The 17648-nt window shown below is 39.2% G+C and overlaps 3 protein-coding genes across 4 annotated transcripts; 1 reads left to right on the top strand and 2 right to left on the bottom strand.

The window, feature by feature from the left end:
- Positions 1-517: 517 nt before the first annotated feature.
- On the top strand, positions 518-11581 carry LOC106638718 (uncharacterized). 2 transcript variants are annotated; one of them, XM_014352040.3, is made up of 5 exons: positions 518-1254; positions 4388-4618; positions 4695-4847; positions 5051-8927; positions 9807-11581. In XM_014352040.3, the coding sequence occupies exons 1-5, from the start codon at positions 1147-1149 to the stop codon at positions 9830-9832; spliced, it is 4395 nt and encodes a 1464-aa protein (XP_014207526.2). In that variant the 5' UTR covers positions 518-1146; the 3' UTR covers positions 9833-11581. The 2 variants fall into 2 exon arrangements, with proteins under 2 accessions (XP_014207526.2, XP_089452837.1); XM_089596711.1 differs by lacking the exon at positions 9807-11581 and having other exon boundaries at positions 5051-9503.
- On the bottom strand, positions 10622-13430 carry LOC106638717 (tetratricopeptide repeat protein 29). Its single transcript, XM_014352039.3, has 8 exons — positions 13213-13430; positions 12916-13133; positions 12650-12841; positions 12357-12584; positions 12096-12271; positions 11896-12021; positions 11722-11833; positions 10622-10734 (listed from the first exon to the last, which is right to left on the bottom strand). The coding sequence occupies exons 1-8, from the start codon at positions 13428-13430 to the stop codon at positions 10622-10624; spliced, it is 1383 nt and encodes a 460-aa protein (XP_014207525.2).
- On the bottom strand, positions 13401-17406 carry Cyp4g15 (Cytochrome P450 4g15). The gene is made up of 7 exons (XM_014352120.2): positions 17301-17406; positions 16515-16782; positions 16233-16430; positions 15440-15692; positions 14948-15350; positions 14625-14862; positions 13401-14547 (listed from the first exon to the last, which is right to left on the bottom strand). Exons 2-7 carry the CDS (start codon positions 16741-16743, stop codon positions 14171-14173), a joined length of 1698 nt encoding a protein of 565 aa, XP_014207606.1. The 5' UTR covers positions 16744-16782; positions 17301-17406; the 3' UTR covers positions 13401-14170.
- Between the last annotated feature and the right edge of the window lie 242 nt (positions 17407-17648).

Here is a 17648-nt window from a genome sequence, read left to right as displayed (position 1 = left end):
ATTAGTTGATTTTCCGTCTTTATTTTTGACAGTTTTAAGAGTGAATCCTAAAGTTTTGTAAGCGTCATGGCGAGGTCTTCCAACTCCATCCCCCATCATCAATTTATATAGAATTTTCTACAATTAACTGCTAGTCCGAAAAAATACTTAATTTATCATTCTAAGTTTCATTAATCGAAGTCAAATTAGATAACTTATAGTACTTACTTGAAAACAGCTGATCGACGGATGGCTATTTTTGATGTGTCGTAAACCCCAGTAACGTCAAAAATTATGGTCCAGGTTGGTGTCATTTATTACAATTTTTGACGTGTCGTAAATTCAATTTGCGACACGTAATAAATGACACGGCCATCCCTGCACATCACATTCAAACTCTCGAAAACAGTCGACTGGCGATCTATCGATTGTCGCTCCCGCTTGTGGCGCTCGTAAAAACAGACAGAAGAGGGCGTTAGCGGGCACTTTGTCGGTAACTGCCGTAACTGGGTAACTCGGGTAACTACTTCACCACAGTGCGCTGCAGCCATTTTATACAGCGTTCAAACTTGTGGCAATAAGTTAAAAATTGTGAACGACCGTTATCATAGGTTATGGTGAATTAGTGTCCCGGCCCAGCATCAACAAAGTTGCTTTCGCAAAAATCAATCTGCACCGTGCTGACAATAATCCTTAAAAAATAGGTAGATTACTAGGTATTCTGCATCCAAGTTCAGTTCTTTTAAGTCAAAGTGTCACACTTAAGTCAAGAACTCAAGACTAGTTTGTGTAGCTGAATTCACGTAGTTCTATCATTCATCTGGATTGCTGGGCACTTACTTTACGTATAGTAAGTACACAATATAGGTAATAATTGTCGACACAGTCCAGTGCCCACCCCAACTGGTGTCCATCAGGCCCATCAGCGGATCCAGCGGCGCCGCTCAAGAGGCGCGCCTCGCGCCAAATCACTTTCGAACGTATGTGTATGTCACATACATGCATGGATCTTGCGTATACTCTACTACTACCACTATTGCCACTGCTGCATCCCATATCCCATCAGATAAAAAAAGAGGCGTACAGAGTGGAGAACCTATACGATAAGCGCAGTGAAAATTTCCTGTGACTCGCCTATCGCGAGGGGTAGGAAAAGTTATTCCCGCCATGACGAGCGACAATTGCTTGGTGTGCGCAAGCGACGAAGGTGTTTTTCTGGATGTGGAAGAGCAGCCGGTGCTCAAAATCAAGGCCAAAAACTGCCGGCTCGACAAGGTAAGAACATTTCATTGTTTGGCTTTGAGTTGTACGTTTAGAGGTTAGGATGGTTTATTGGGTACTCTCTGATGCTCAAGACTTCTCGTGTGCAAGCAACAAACGTCCACGGATACATTGACCGGTTACTTAAGTATTGCTTTTATTTTTTTTTTCTCTAACGCCTCGAAATCGTACAATTGATCAACAGTTCGCTGATCCTTCAATTTTTTTTTTAATCATAGTTTTCATTCTTCAAGTTTTTTGATAAACAATTTTATAAATAGCAGTTGAATTCTTTGGTTTATTATTGTTTGTATAGAGTTTGTTCACTTGGTTCAATTAAAATATAGTTCATTTCACTTGATAAATTTCACTGTTTGTGTAAAGAAAAAGCAGTCAAAGTTTGTTTAATCTTATCTGAATTTATGACGTAATGCACAAAATGGAGTTTTCTTTATAGAATTACCCTTCAACATGATTTTCGGAGTATGATTACGTTTTGGAGCAAACATAGTTTTAAGAAGCCGGTCAGGTATTATTCAATTAAAATTATAATTTTTCTTCCTAAACCACACGTTGTAGTAATAAATAAACATAAATTTCTTTTTAGAATACTTCTCAGGTCCTCGGTAACTGTATAACTTAAGTTCTAACAGTTTACTGACAAAGTTGACGAAAAATAGCACGCATATAGACAGATAACAGCTTAAATGTCCAAGTTACCTACCTAACCGCGCGCTTTTCTATCTATCACAGACCGTTATGTATACACACATGTATGTATTTAAATATACCTATAAAGCATTAAATGTAAGAGTAAGATGCACACATAACCTGACTCTTGATGCATCTCGTCAGGGCTCCTCTGGGGTCCGGGGCCCTATACATTTTATGTGACAGCTGTAGTGAACATCTGGAAGCCCATGGAAAGCGTCATTGACGTCATATTACAGCTTGGAATACATAGTTAAGTAATGTTTTGTCAGTTGGAAAATGTCCAAAGTATCAATTACAATAGAAAAGTGATCTCTCAAGATGCTAAAAAAATTATCCTTATAGAGATCTCATACAAATCAATGTAAAATTGCAAATTACTTTTTACATTGATACTACTTATGTGATACTTTTTTCTTTTACTTGTACACTTTTTTTTTTTTTTTTTTCACCAGCACTGTGTAGTCTGCAATTCAAATTGATGCATAAGCCTGTGTATGAAAATATATATTTCTATTCAAGGAGCATGTAACTATGTATACATTTATAAATGAAATTCGATTAAATTAAAAATTTAACAAAACTTAACTGTTTATTATTAATTATTAAATGCAGCATTCCTTACTGTAATAGCCACCACAAAAGTGTTTACTTACAAATAATTACATAATTGAATAATCATTAAATAAGTAATGTTACTTCATGTGTATAACGGTCTTTTTCATTGACAATGTCGATGCTATTAAGTAGCAAGATCCACAGAACTCCTTATTATTTTATGCAGCGTTTCGATTACGTTATCAACGCACGCCTTTGACGTGTCCAGTGTTGTAGTATATGAAAACTGATCTTGATTAATCGCTCACCATCACCACCACATACAATACTCGTGTGCATTTTCTTCTCAACTTTTTTTTTTCGTCTCTTTTTCTCAATAGCGAAATACAAGCATTTCGACAAACCTTAAGGTGGTCAAAAACATTGAGGTATGTTTTCTTTTTCTTTTTTTTTTTCTTACTGTCCCTTGATGACTACAGATGAATGAAGAAGGATGTAAGAGAAACGAGCCGTTTCCATGGCTTGGGTGTCTCCCCTGTGACTGTATGTTTTTCTATATTTTCTGTAGGCAGGGACGTGGCTACGAATATGGCAAATTTCATAAATTTGCAGCCTACCCCTTGTACCATCAATTTTGACATTTCTATAAGATTAAGAATTAGAATGTGATGGAAAAGAGTTTTGCTCTTCACTTGAGATACTTATTTTATGTCAATAGTCGAAAAATTCTCTACATAAAGATAAATAATATTCAACTTGCACAAGGTTGCAATTACAAGATAACTTTTAATTACTTCCATGAACATCATAAATTGAAAATTATTGCAAATAAGTACTTTGAGTACCAGCAGTTTTGAAACCTCATGAAAAAAAGATCAAAAAATCGAAACACCATCCCAAAGTGGCGCTCTTGACGGTAGTTGGTCAGCCGTGCCGGGTATTATACATACATTGCTGCAGGAGTATCGTTTGTATGATATGGTGCACGGGGGGAAAGCTCAGAGGAACCCAACGGAGGATAGAACTCCATAGGGTACTAAAAAAAAAAAATCCTATAGTCTGCGCGCGCACGGAGCCGCCAGGCAGGCAAGCTATGGCAAACAAGCGGAGATCCGCGACAAGAGCTCTCGAGGCGTAGTTGCAATAAAATATAATTTGCGCAAATATTTCCGATACCTAGGTATACTTACACGCAGCAGTAACGCAACTTTAATACGAAGAAGCTGTAACGAGAAGTAGGAAAAAAAGTGAGAGGACTTACAATCGCCTTTTATCAACATATTTCACACCTAATTAAGTGTAGTAGCTTTTTAACCTCTTGGTGCGGTGATACGTTCTTCGGCGACGCGGGGGACTCCTGCACGTCTGCTCTCTTGTGTTCGACTTATCCAAACTTTTAAACTCCAGTGTGCTTTGTTGTATTTACGTTCTCGCCTACGTACCGTATAAATGTTGTATCTCTCTCGGAGCAGCATTGGCTTTTTTCCCGGCGCCGTCGCCCATATACCCTGTACTGCCGCCACTACCGCCGCCAACAGTGCTTGGTTTTGTTGCCATCGTAGTTTGGGTGATACTCGTCGTTACTGCGTTTGTCGATCTACCTTTGTAGGCTTGCCGTTTCCCGTATTCCTAACACTCGGTTATTTAAATTTTTGCTCATTTTAGAGATACCGCGAGTCAATATTGGCCTAATTGTCGGTAATATATTGATTGATCAAGAGTTGATGCCACTCGTAATTGGCATAATTTATTCATAAACATACATGCGTTCCAGGCAGACTAATTTAGCTTGATAAAATTCGTACATGAATAATAACTACTTGCTCAAGAGTTTTGGTTGTAAAAATTGATTGTGTCTGTTGCTTTTGTGTGCCAACAGGTAACGGATGGTCCAACTTCAAAGATTTGCCACAAGTGTGCATTTGAACTTGACCAATGCAATACGTTTGTTGAGAAAATCAAGGAAGCCAGCAAAAAACCAAGCAATGTAAAGCTTTCTTGTTACTTATGCTCGGACTTGCTGAGTAATTTGATTTACTTTGATTTGACGAACCATAAAAATGGAGCAGATAATTTATTGAAGCAAATTCAAGATTTGCTTTCAGAAGAGGTGTGTGGTCAATGTACTTTTATGTTGTTTAGTTTAATTGAATGCGCACTACTAATGATATAAATTTTTTCATTAGTTAAAGGATAAAAGTTTTCAAAAACAGCTCATTTGCCTATCGTGTAGATACTGCGTGGACTTATTACAGGATTTGAGAAATTTATCCAACGAAATAACTGGTAAACTCAAGAGTATTATTCAAAATGGCATTCACCCAGCTGATCTTCCAAAGGTAAAACAATTAATTTACCCTTAGTAAAAACATTTTCTCGAGATTTCTTGTAAGATGTCTTGTAGACTTCTAATGTCCATCTGAAAGATATCTTTAGGGAGTTTTGGAAGTAAAATTCCGTAAAGATGTCTTGCAGATGAACATTAGAAAATAAGAAAATTAAGAAATAATAAATTGATGTATTGACCAAATTTTTTTTTCAGACAAAGACGTTTATTGTGAACAGAAATACTACTCTTGTGCAAACTGCAAACTTTGATTTAAATACTCCCTCAGATACAGACAGTGAAATCAGCGATACAATGGGTAGCAAGAAAAAGAATAAATCCAACAAATCTACAGTGTCAAAATCACAACAGAATTGCAAACAGTGCAAGATATCGCTCAAAGATAAAAGCTCGTACCGATTTCATCGTACTGAAATTATTGTTTGTAAGGAATGTTGGCTCACCACAGATCCTGTCAAAACTCAGACCAAGAACCGCAAACAAGTCAATTATCCGTCGACAACACAGTGTTCTGTGCTCCTGAAAGATTTGTATCTATTGCAGGAGAAAGAATTTATAATTAAAGATGAAGAAAATGAAGCAAAATTCATTGTTATTAGTTCCAGTGCAGACAAAAGAACATTTCGATCCCCGGCAAGTAAAAAAACCGATGAAGATAAAAAAAATACCACATTTGAAGAGAGCGATGAAGAAATATTTGAAGTGAAAAAATCGCGATCTAGAAGCAAAGTAACTAAAGGGAAACCCAAGAAGAAAGGGTCATCTAATAAATCCAAGTCTAACGCAAAAAGTCGGCAAAAGGGAGAATCTGACAGTGAGTATGTAGAAGAACAAGGAGGAGGAGAAGAAGAATCGCCTAAACCTGCTAGAAACACAAGAATGAAGAAAAACATTGACCAAAATATTCAAGAAGTTATGGAAAGTAGGAGTACAAAAAAGAGTAGGAGACGGAAAGATTCGGAACTAAGTATGGAATCAGAGGATACTCAACCAAGTCGGTCCATTAAAAACAAAAAAAGTTTAGAAGAAGGTAGATCAATCAGAGCAACTAGGAAAAGAAAAGAGTCGGAACAAAGCGTTCAAGAGGAAGAGATCAAACTCATGAAAAGTTCTAGGAGTAGAAAAGATTCCGAACTAAGTGATATAAGCACTGCGGAATCTAAAAGTACAAGAACTAGAAGGAGAATAGATTCGGAGCAGAGCGTACACGAAGAGTCTGAGATAGAGGTGGATAACGATAGTGACAGTGGGCCAGTTTTAAAGAAAGCCAAACAGTCTGGCTCAAAGTCAGTAAAAAAAACAGTTTTAAAGTCAAAAAACAACCAGAATAGTCGTAAACGCGGGAGAAGTAGCTCTGTAGAGTCGACCGGTAGTATAAGAAAATCCGCGAGAAACGCACGGAAGAATATCGTTAACGATTTAGATGAAATAATTGAAGTCGATGATGATGATGTTCTGCCCCCTCAAACGGAAAAAGAAGATCTGTCGGAAAGTGAAGATTTCTCCAAATCTAAGAAAAAAAGAGTACAAGAAATGCACTCAGATGGCGATCACAGCGAAATTGAAGATCAGTTTAAGAAATCAACACCAAGTTCAAGTAAGGAGTCGACACCTACATCTAAATTGTCGCCTAAGCAAAAAAGAAATAGAAAGGAGCTACTTACCAAGACTAGAGTTACAGAAATTCTAACTGTATCTGAGAAGCCATCGGATAATTCAGAATCAGAAGAAATTGATGTCCTCAAGTCGACTGACGAGGAAACTAAAGATGACGAAAATGACAGAAAAATCAAGCGTGCAAGTTTTGAGAAAAAAACTGTTGATATTGATAACGACTTGGAAGGTGATGCATCCGATGAAGATGTACAAGCCCTTGTTGGTCAGAAAATTGATTCAGAATCCATAGTTGAAAAGTTGAACAAAGGGGAAATCATCAAGTCAACAGAAAATGATGTTACAAAAACAATGGATGAAAACGTTTCTATTGGTGATAAGTCTGACAAAAAAGATTCAGCTTTATCCGATAGAGAAGAAGATGAAGAAAAAGAAACAGATGTTTCCAGAAATGAAACTAAAGAAGATGAGAACGAAGGAAATGAGTCTGATACTTCAAAAAAGAGTAGTAGAGCCTCGTCAAGTAGACGCTCTTCTTTGAATTTGACTCGGCAATCGAAACAAAACAAAAAATCTGGAGGGAAGAAAAAGTCTCCAAAATCTGCAAAGTCTAAGAATAATATAATCATTGATGGTTCAGATAATGAATCCACGGTATCTACACCAAAAGCAAATCAAGACATTCAGCCAATTGACAAATCATACACCTGCACAGTGTGTAGTATGGTATATGAAAGTAGATTAACTGGCATTGAACACGAACTTACGCACATGAAAGTATTGCAACTTAAATTAGAAAGAGTTGTAGTACCCATAAAGGTTGATGAAGAACTACGAATAAGTTCGGAAAGAGAAATTCCTGAAGAAAACGGAAAAGAGAACGATGAAATGGAAGTGGATGAAGAGCTAGAAGAGAAAAATGAGGGTAATCAAGACAAAGGTGAGAAAATGTTGGTGGGCGAGGAAGAAAAAGAGCTGATCGAGGAAGATGTTCAAATGGTTGAAAAAGATGACGTCATCGAAAACGATATTGAAGAGATTACAGGTAAAGAAGATGAAGAGGTAATCGAAAATGATGTTTCGAAAAAATCCAAAATGACGAATGATGTAAGTTCAGATGATGAAAGTGAAAGAGAAACAAAGTCTCAACGTTCAACGAGGCAGTCTAAGCAAATGGTAGGAAAAGATGACGAAAAGCCAAAAGGTAGGAGAAGTAAAGCTGTCGAAGATGATAGCGAGTCTGAAAAGGAAGCTGAATCTCATTCGGATAAAATTGCAGAGGCCGTTCAAGAGACTCTTAACGACATTGCTGAATTGCACGAAAAACCCCAGGACAAATCCAAAGAAACTGAAGAAGAGGAACCAGCAGAAAGTGACAAAGCTCACGGAGAGTTAGCAAACGAAGAACGAGAGAATGAAAGCGAGAAAGAAGAAGAAATAACGGAGATTCGTAGTGAAAAAACTCTAGATAATGATGAAGAAAGAGATGAAAACGAACAAAACCAAGAAACTGTTGCTGAGAGTCCTGTAGAAATGGATAATGAAAACAATGACGAAGAAGAGGATGAGGTTGTAGAAACTGAAAATGTTAGAAGAGAAGTCCCTAACGAGTCTGATGAAATCATCGAATGTGACATGATAGATGAGGACAAAGACGAAGATGTCGAATGCATTGAAGCAACTCCTGTTGTAGATGTGGATGAATCGTCAAAAGACATCGACGAATCGTCGAAAGATGTGGTAGACGTCGAAAAAGAAGCTGAAAAACGTCAAGTGGACAATGAAATTGAAATAACCGAAATCGATGACGGTGATCAAGACGAAGATGAGCCCGTAGAAACCATGCAGTGCGAAAATATTGATTTAACAGAAAACGACGGATGCGAAGAGCTCAAAGATGATCATGGAGATGACGATGAAATTGAGGAAGTCGTAGATTCGAGCAAAATTACTCAAGATGACGAGAACACAGTTGACTCTATCACTGAAATAAACGTTAATGCATCAGAAGAACCAGATAGAGAAAACAATGATGGAAATACGAAGAAATCAGGTACAGATAACAACGAGGATGAAGAAAATATGACCGAAGATGAAGAGGCACTCGAGGAACACACCTTGGAAGAATTGCTGCAACGCAAAGGGCTTCAGGTAGTTGATGAGTTAGGATCAGTCACGGATGGCGATGAGGAAAGTGAAAAAGAAACCAACACAAGCATGGAGAAGGAAAATTGTTCTGGTAAGGATGGCCAACATGAGATCAAAATATCTGAATCTGAGTGCACGGATGTTTCGGAAATTAGAAACAACAAATCTAGCAGCAAGCAAAAAGACAATGGTGACGGAACCTTGGATGAGTGTCAAATAATTCAAGACGTCGATGTCGTAGAGGAAGTGGTGAACACCAATGAGCAACAACAGACCGAAGAGGTCCAGGAAGACGAGGTTGAAAACAATGGTAATTGCTTAGAAGTACCTAATAATGCTTGCAAAATATCGACGGAGTCAAGTTTTTCTACACAAAAATACTGTGACGTTTCAAAGCGTTTAGACTTGCAGGCTGAACCCATTTCTGATGATGAAACGGACTTTGCATCCTAAATTCTTGAAAAGTTTGTAAAAGTACACGTCCAGACTGCTTTCCTTTAATCCTATTGACGAATAATATTTGTATCCCATTTTCAAAGCTTGACCATAACGAATAAATTGTAATTTTTTATTTTTTATTATATTTTCATACAGTTTTTTGCTATCCATAAAATTCTTTTACTAACTTGTCCGAATCTCAGTTACAAATTTGTTTTTTGATACTCTTTAAATCTGTATAATTTGTTAGTTTATACATTAATTTTCATTCATAATTGCTTAAAATAACTCACAATAAAAAAAATTTACAGTCTGAGATTAAAAAAATTACCGAATAATATTGTTTTATTCTTAGTCTTGAAATTGTTTGAAAAGCACATATTTTTTGTACATACCCGTAAACATGTATATCTTTAAATTTAAATAAATTGTAAAAATTGAATTTAAATTAGTTGTGAGAATTTCAATGTAGATATGTCCAATGGTCCAAAATAATATTTTTTAGAAATATCTTATGTCCGTTACTTCTTAATTTTGAAAGTTTTATTCAGACATTATAAAATTATTTAAAAATTTCACAAGTATTTTATTTTAGTCTTATTTTAAAATTTAACATTTACACAAGTACCGAAGGCATAAACTCCAAAGACTCTTTGTTTCGTTCATTTTTATTAATCAGCAACATGTGTTAATCATCCCACTTCATTGTGTCATATAATCAATACATTTACAATTGTACTTTGTTTTCCAGTTTCTTTGAATATTGCGCTGTATTAATCTTGTAGCAGACTTCGACATTCAATCACACGGGCTGCCGAGTGAAAGTGCAAAGAGACAATTTAGATGATAATGAAGAAGAAACCGAGAGAGTGAAAACGAACTTCTTGTTTATTGTTCCCTCAGTTGAAATCTTCTCCCAATCAACCAGGAATATCACCGAGAAGATTCACTGCGTCGTCAATTCCACGATGCGTAAAGTCTAATGATAAAAGTTCGGCTTCTTTGGTAACGTTTGATTTAGAATCCAATTAACGTGTAACAACAATGAATAAGTGATGATGTGAGTTCTGCGTAACGTGAGATTGTAAAGAGTAGCTTACAATAATAACTTGAGTATATTGTATATCTTCAGGGAGTTTCTTTAGTTAAGATTGCTCAACGTTTTACTCTTTATTATTTATTCGACGTCTTCAAAATTGACTTGGTGTTTTTTTTTTAATGTACGTTGTTACTAAAATAATAATGGATTGAAAATAAAATTATAAGCATATATATTTATAAATATATATATATATATAACATTGATCAAATTGAAATCTAGTACAAACGATGAAAAATATTATGACAACGGCCAGATTATAAAATTATTTCGTAGTGAAGATTCAAACTTTTACTGAAAAATAGTATTTATATTGAAAATAATATTGTTAGTGATCTGAACTAAAGCAAAACCATGAAAATACACGTAAAAACGATGGTAAAGCGAGAAAAATATATAATAAATAAAATGGAATAAAAAATTGCGTTGGTTAGATCTAGTGAGATAATTTACCTTACCCACATGATCTAATCGAAGGGTTCACCGCGATCCTTCCAGAGAATAATTTTCAATAAAGCGTCCGAGACACCCTCAACGCTTTGCTCGATCAAGGCCTTATATTTGTCCATTATCTTCTGACCTCAAGTTAGAAAAAAAAAATCAAACAAGTAGCGCGAAAGCGCCAACGACTTACCTAATAATGGAAGAAACATAATCGCAATACGAAAATATTTCTTAGAGTGCAAGTTGAAAATGTAAATAGATTTTGTAGGCGGGAGACAAAGATGATGAATTCGGGCGCCTAAGATACTAAATTATTTATTGTTCTTAAACTTGAATTATAATTTTTTTTGCTTTATATATCATTTCAATTGTCTGTAATAATACAGAAACTTGCGGCATTGGGGTTTATTATGTCTAAAATCGTAAAGCGAATGGGTCTAAAAATTGTGTAAAGATCGATGAGTGGTATCTATCAATTAAGATGGTTCAAGTTTGAGATCATTAATACAAAAGAACACTGTTCGTTTCTCTTATAATTATGTAGTAAATTTCAACTTGTTGAGCTTTGAGATAGAATCGAAAACTTAATCCTTACTATTGATTACGTTACATTTCTCTTAGATATACATGTTGAGAGTTAAATAAAATTTAAAAAAAAATAAAAAATCATAAAAAAAAAAAAAAGATTTTTTATGTATCGCGAAATAAGTGTTAAGTTTAAGGATATTTGCAAGTACCAAGTGTACCCATGCAAGTACATATACTTTAAAGCTAATATTGTAATTATTAGATTACATTAAGTTTGCCGATACTTGACGATTGCTTAAGAATAATACACTTTTAGTCACTTAATAAAAACCCCATATTTACACAATTTTTACTTTTTAGAAATCGTGCACATTCTTGAGAATTAAGAGGTATTGATTATTTTATATGAAATTGGTATTAAGATGTAAAATAACTTTTAAAAATATTGTAACAAAAAAAAACAACTAAATAAAAATACAGTTTTTATGTAAATTGATGTAATCAGTAATAAAAAAAAAAAAACATCTATATATATGAAAAAAAATAAATAAATAAATAAAAATAGGTAAAAATTTCGGATATTTTTAATGCTCACCTTTCGATATTCCCAAAAAGCATCTAGCGCGATTGGCATCGTTTTTCGCACCAAGCCGATTGTACACCGCAAACGCAACTTGAAAATTCGTCGTTGCTTTCTCCGGATCGTTCTTCATTGAATTTTCCACTGAATAAGATATAACTTGAAAATGGAAAAAATGATAATACTCACTCTACGCAAATGATACTCCCCCGTGAAGTAATGAGCCTCCGCGTACTTGTACGGCAAACCACACTCCGACGCGACATCCTTGAGTTTACGAAAATGCTCCAAAACTTTTTCTCCATCGCCAATACGCTGCACAACACAAGTACAAAAATACCAATTTCCAACAATACCGTGGCAAATAAAATAATTTTCCCTTGAATTACTTCATAGGTGGATGCCAGTCTCGAGTGAACTCGACAAACACCCACGGGATCGTCGACTTCCTCCAAAATACCGAGACTCGCGAAATAGTGCTCGACAGCCCCGCTCAAGTTTCCAGCCGCCCTTTCGCTCTCGGCAAGCTCGTAGTGCGCTTCGGCCACGAGTTCTTTGCGCCAAGCTTGGCATACATATATTGTGGACAAAATAACACCAATCGATACGTTTCCAATCTCACGTGATGGATAATAATGTACATCACCTACATTCGCAGGCACAGTCGAGGGCCACCTTGCAAGAATTCACGGCTACCTCGGCGTCGTTTTCGCGCTCCTCGCGGGCTATGCTCACGAGGACTTTGTGCATGAGAACGCAGGACTCCGTGAACAAGCTCTCCTGCCTGCAGTCCAATAATTTCGAGGCGTTCCACGGCTGACCGCGCGACTCGTGCTGTGCCATTTTTACGTGCTCCAGGGCAAGGTCTGGCTTTTTCACTGAATTTTTGGGGCCATTTATTGGGAGTTGGTACGTGTACGTGGGTGCGTTGAATTGTACAAACGTTTGGAAAATAAAAATCTCGCGTAAAGAAAACGGAGGCTGTTGACGATCTCTCTGTCGTTGCTGTCGATCTCCTTCGCTATTTGAAGCGCAGTGCGGTAGAGGGTATCGGCGATCCACCACCACTCCCACTTTGAGTTCTCCACGCGCAGGGACATTTTGATCGTCAATGTGGTTCTCGTCTCTGCGGGCACTGAACAATTTCTTGGTTTTTTTTTTTTTTTTTTTTCAACTCGTCATTGTCGTTGGGTGCAAAAACACGATTACTCTTTTCGTCAAAGACAGAGACGAGAACTTGGCGGAGCTGGTCGACCAGTTCCTCGTTATCTTTCAACCGTGGGTTGTTCCAAATGACGGTGTCGGGCCCAGCTGCTGTTTTGATGTTCTCGTCGAGTCGAAATAGAAACTCGAAATACTCGGCAGCCTCGACGTGGCCATCTTCTCTCAATTCCAAAACCACGATTTGGCTGTGCGGGAGTTTGTATCTTTGTCGAAAAGAGCCATCGTTACGTTGTGGACGATATATAATTTTTTTTTTAATCAACAGCTAATATTTGGGATAACCTCCGTATGTCCTTTGCCCGTAGAGATGGCAGCTGGGCTTTGACTCGCTGTTTGAATTTTGGCAATTCGTGCAGAGCCGCTGCCGTCAGAGGCTTCATCATCGTTCGCGCTGACCTTACCGTATTAGCCATTTTTTCCCTGTCCTTCCGTTCACACAAGAGGTTTCGAAAAAATAAAACACATTGGCGTTTGGCGGTTTCGCAGTAAAGCCACTGCATGATTTATTGCACGGAATAAAAACCGGTAAACAAAATATATACTCTCGTACCTATGTATCGGGGCCTTCGAAAAAGCCGCGTATAAAAGCAACAGGGCGCAAGTTGGAGGAGTGAAAATTTACCAAGAAATTTCTCCTACGACCAAATACTCTCTGGCCCCGGTTGCTCGCACGAGGATTCTCGTACTAAAAACACCTAACGAACGATCGTATACGTATTTTTGAAGGTTAAAAAAAAAAAAATTAATAAATAAACTGATAATATAACAACAACAGAAACGGGACAAGTACGGTGTACTATTTGACACCAAATAGCCAAAGATTTAATAAAAAAACAATAATAATAATAATAAACAATACAAAGTCACGCACCTGAATACTCTCCCCTACACAACAACATTAACAACAAGAACGAAATAAATGGTAACAGAAATTAAGAAAAAAGAAAAGAAAAAAAACAGTAAACAAGCGTGCGTGATTTCGCGCGACTCTCGAGCATCGTGCACAATGTATTATATTATGTACTCTTGTTGTTACAATAACATTTTTCTTACGCGTAACAATCGATAAACAGGCGTCTCGTGATTTTGCTACTTTTGTTACGCAAATAAATAATAATTAAAACACACAGCAACTAATGAAAAAAAAAAAAAAAAAAAAAAAAAAAAATCGCAATGGCAGAAGGTTGTACGATATAACTACGTCGTCGCAACGAGGGATTTGGGGTGGGGGGAGAATAGCCTAAGCGGCGACCTTGACGCGTGCGTCCCCGGACTTTCTGGGCTCGAGCTTGACCTTGAAGCCCTCGGCGCGCTTGAGGATGATATCGGCCTGGAGCCTGAAGTCTTCCTCCTTGACGGTGGATTTGATGCGGAAGTTCCTCAGTATGGTCGACAGGAGGATCTTGAGCTTGAGCATGGCGTACTTGCGGCCGACGCAGGAACGCGGACCCGCGCTGAACGGCACGAAGGCGTAGTAGTGCCGGTTGGCCGTCTTCTCGGGCAGGAAGTTGTCCGGGTTGAAGACGTCCGGGTTCGGGTAGATGTGCGGCTGTCGGTGCAGCTTGAACGTCGCCACGACTACCGTAGCTCCCGATGGGATCGTGTAGTCGCCCGATGCTGCGAAAAATACAAACGCGATCAACACATGTATACTTAACTATACCGGTCAAGTTGTAAGAATCACTTTTGCTTACCGAGCTTCAGATCGGTCTTGATGTCGCGGGCAATGATGGGCACCGGTGGGTACATGCGGAGCGTCTCCATGAGACACCTCTCGAGGTACTTCATCTCGAGCGTGTCCTGGAAGGTCGCGGGTCTGTCGCTGTCGCCAAAGATCTCGTCCAGCTCTTGGATCACCTTCTCCTGGATCTCTGGGTGGCAGCCCATCATCGACAGGAAGAAACTGGATCCGGCAGCCGTGGTGTCGTGTCCCTTGAGGAAAAAAAAAAAACAATGAAAAAAAGACTCCACATTGTCACAAAGAAACAAAAGGTAGAAAGAGAGAGAAGCAACTCACCTCGAACATGATGGTGTCGACCTGTTCCTTGACCTCCTCGTCCGTGAGAACGACGCCGTTCTGGCTGGCTTCTACCAAAAGGTCCAAGAAGGCCTGTCTCTTCTTCTCGCCGACGTCGTTGTCGTCGACGTCCAAGTCATCCTTGAGGCCAGCCGATTGGCCAAAGGACAGGCCCTCGACGACGGTGGTGCTCTTGGCGCTGTCCTTGGCGGTGGCGCTCGTGTCGACAAAGTTGCGCTTGCCGCTCTTGTAGTCGTCCTTCTTGCGAGCGATGACCTTCTTGGTCAGGCCGTGGATGATGTCGAGCAGGGCGACCTGTTCCTTGCCGTACTTGGTGAGGTTGAACAGCCAGTCGGGCCGCAACCAAACGCGGGTGTGACGCAGGTGGAGGATGTCGCACATCCTTTAAAAAAAAAAAAAATAAAATCATTTTACCATGAATCAGAGGCAAAAAAAAAAAAAGTATGGCGAATGAAAGTGGATGATCCTCACTTCATGACGGCCATGGCGTACTCGAAGCCGCTCTTGTCCTGGGTGGTCTTGGACACTCCCATGGCGGTCTCGAGGAGGATCTCAACGGTCGTCTCGGACATGTACTCGTGGCAGTCGAACTCCTTGCCGTCCTCCTTGCGCATCTTCTCGACGACGGCGTTCGAGTTGGCGTTGAAGAGGTCGATGAAGCTCTTGAGCACGTTCAGGTGGAAGGTCGGGGCGATCAGCTTGCGGTGGGCGCGCCATTTCTGGCCTGCGAGTGCGTACAACGGGATCGGTCAGATCGGTCAAATTTGGCTTTTTAATCGGCTTGTCGGCGGGTTTATGCTTGCCTATGCTAATGATGTCTGGCAGGAAATGAAAAAAAAAGTGTTTGGCTGTGCTTCGATTGTATAAGTTTGCCGAGTTTCACGAATCGAGACAATGGCTGTTTAATTAAAATTCCTCTGTCTTTACTTCATATACCCCCCCCCCCCTTACATTTCCACCGACTTTCAAGTAGGGAAGAAAATACCGTACCGAGAAATGTATACGTTAATCACACGCGGTATTAGCATAAAGGCCTCGGCGATCTTCTATACTGCTCCGATTATTAAGTCGTTACGTACTTTACGTTACATCGTGTGATACATGTTTGTATGCAAGGGAAGACGAAGTTACTACGTGTAATGTGTATACGTATCTATAAATGTCTAAATACTGGAGTTTCATTGTAATTTTGGATTCAATGGAATGCAACGTATGATAAAATAACGGAGAAGAGAGGATTTGGTATAAGACAAGTATACGTCACCAGTGGAGATGAGGAGACCCTCGCCGAGCCAAGGCTGGAAGAACCTGTACTCGGTGGACTTGTCGATGTAGACGTGGCTCGAGAGGATGACCTCGACGTCGCGCGGGTCAATCAGGAAGACAACGAGCTTGGGCCCGATCCATAGTTTGACCACAGTGTCGAACTCGAAGGATCTCTTGTAGATGTTGCGGAATATTGCTGGAAATGGAAAAAAACAAAATAAAAACCTGATTTATCCGAGTCCCGCTGTTAATGACAGTTTACGATGGTGGTTGTACGTACTGTCGGACGAGCCGATGAGATCGAGGGCGTTGCCGATCACGGGCAGGCCCTTGGGTCCGGGGATTTTCTCGGCGAGCTCGAGCAGGTGGCGCCTCGAGATCCTGAAGTAGATGTAGAATAGCACGACGGCTGGCACGAGGAGGGTGAAGAAGACGCTGGTGGCGGAGAATCCGCCGGCTGAGGCCGCGGCCACCGAGCCGGCGACCACTTCCGGTCCGGCTACCGACATTATCGGGCTTACTCTGGTGGTTGGCGCTTTTTCGACTCCCTGCAACAACAACAACAACAACTTTAATACTTGGGTGCTAATTTTCTTTTTTTTTTTTTTTTTTTTTTTTTTTTTTTTTTTTTTCATTTCGATGTGCGGTAAAAAAAAACACGAGGAAATGCGCGCTAAACCTCGTGTGCCGTTAAATAGTAGCTGGGATGTGGTTTACTTGATTTTTACATTAAAAATACTTGTATAAAATTGTAAATAGATTCGGCGATCCTTTCAATAAGCTCCGGAAAGTAAATTTTTTTCGCCGCATCATCGCAGCCACGATTACCTGCACTCGAAAAATCGAAAACTCGCGTCGAGCGAAAGGGAAACAATAAAAAATAAAAAATTCAAGCACAAAAGTCCGTACGACGAGTAAAATAAGGCACACGCCCGCGAGTATAAATCGGCGCGAATCGAGTGGCGAAAAGCGCGCAATCACTGTCCGCGTTGTCACTTGTTCCCCGTGGAATGTTTTTTTTTTTTTTTTTTTTTTTTTTTTTTTTTTTTTTTTTTTTTTCACTTACGTTGAGAACACAAGATCTAAGGGTCGAGTCTTGCAGCCGATGTACAACCACCGAACTGTCTGGGCCGCAGCTCCGTTGGGTCTTTTATAACCGCAGTGGATGCACTTTGAGACTCCCACCACCGGTTGAGCATAACGTATATATGTATGCGATTCCGGCTGTACGCACGACGGCACGACGTGTGACCGATACACGTATGTATAGCAAACAAAGCCATTAGAATCGCTAATCAAGTACACGGTAAATGTACAGGTGTTGTCGGTACTTGCGATTTTGTACGCAAATGCTGTGACCAAAGTATGTTATCTGAAAACTACCCTGTCGCCTAAACACTTTTGGCCAAAAAAA

The sequence above is a fragment of the Copidosoma floridanum genome, unplaced genomic scaffold (genome assembly GCF_036245765.1).
Source record: "Copidosoma floridanum isolate Cflo_tuat_1 unplaced genomic scaffold, Cflo_Japanese_pri ptg000030l, whole genome shotgun sequence".
Taxonomy (NCBI): domain Eukaryota; kingdom Metazoa; phylum Arthropoda; class Insecta; order Hymenoptera; family Encyrtidae; genus Copidosoma; species Copidosoma floridanum.
Note: the sequence above shows the minus strand (reverse complement) of the source record. Positions and strands in the feature narration are given on the sequence as shown.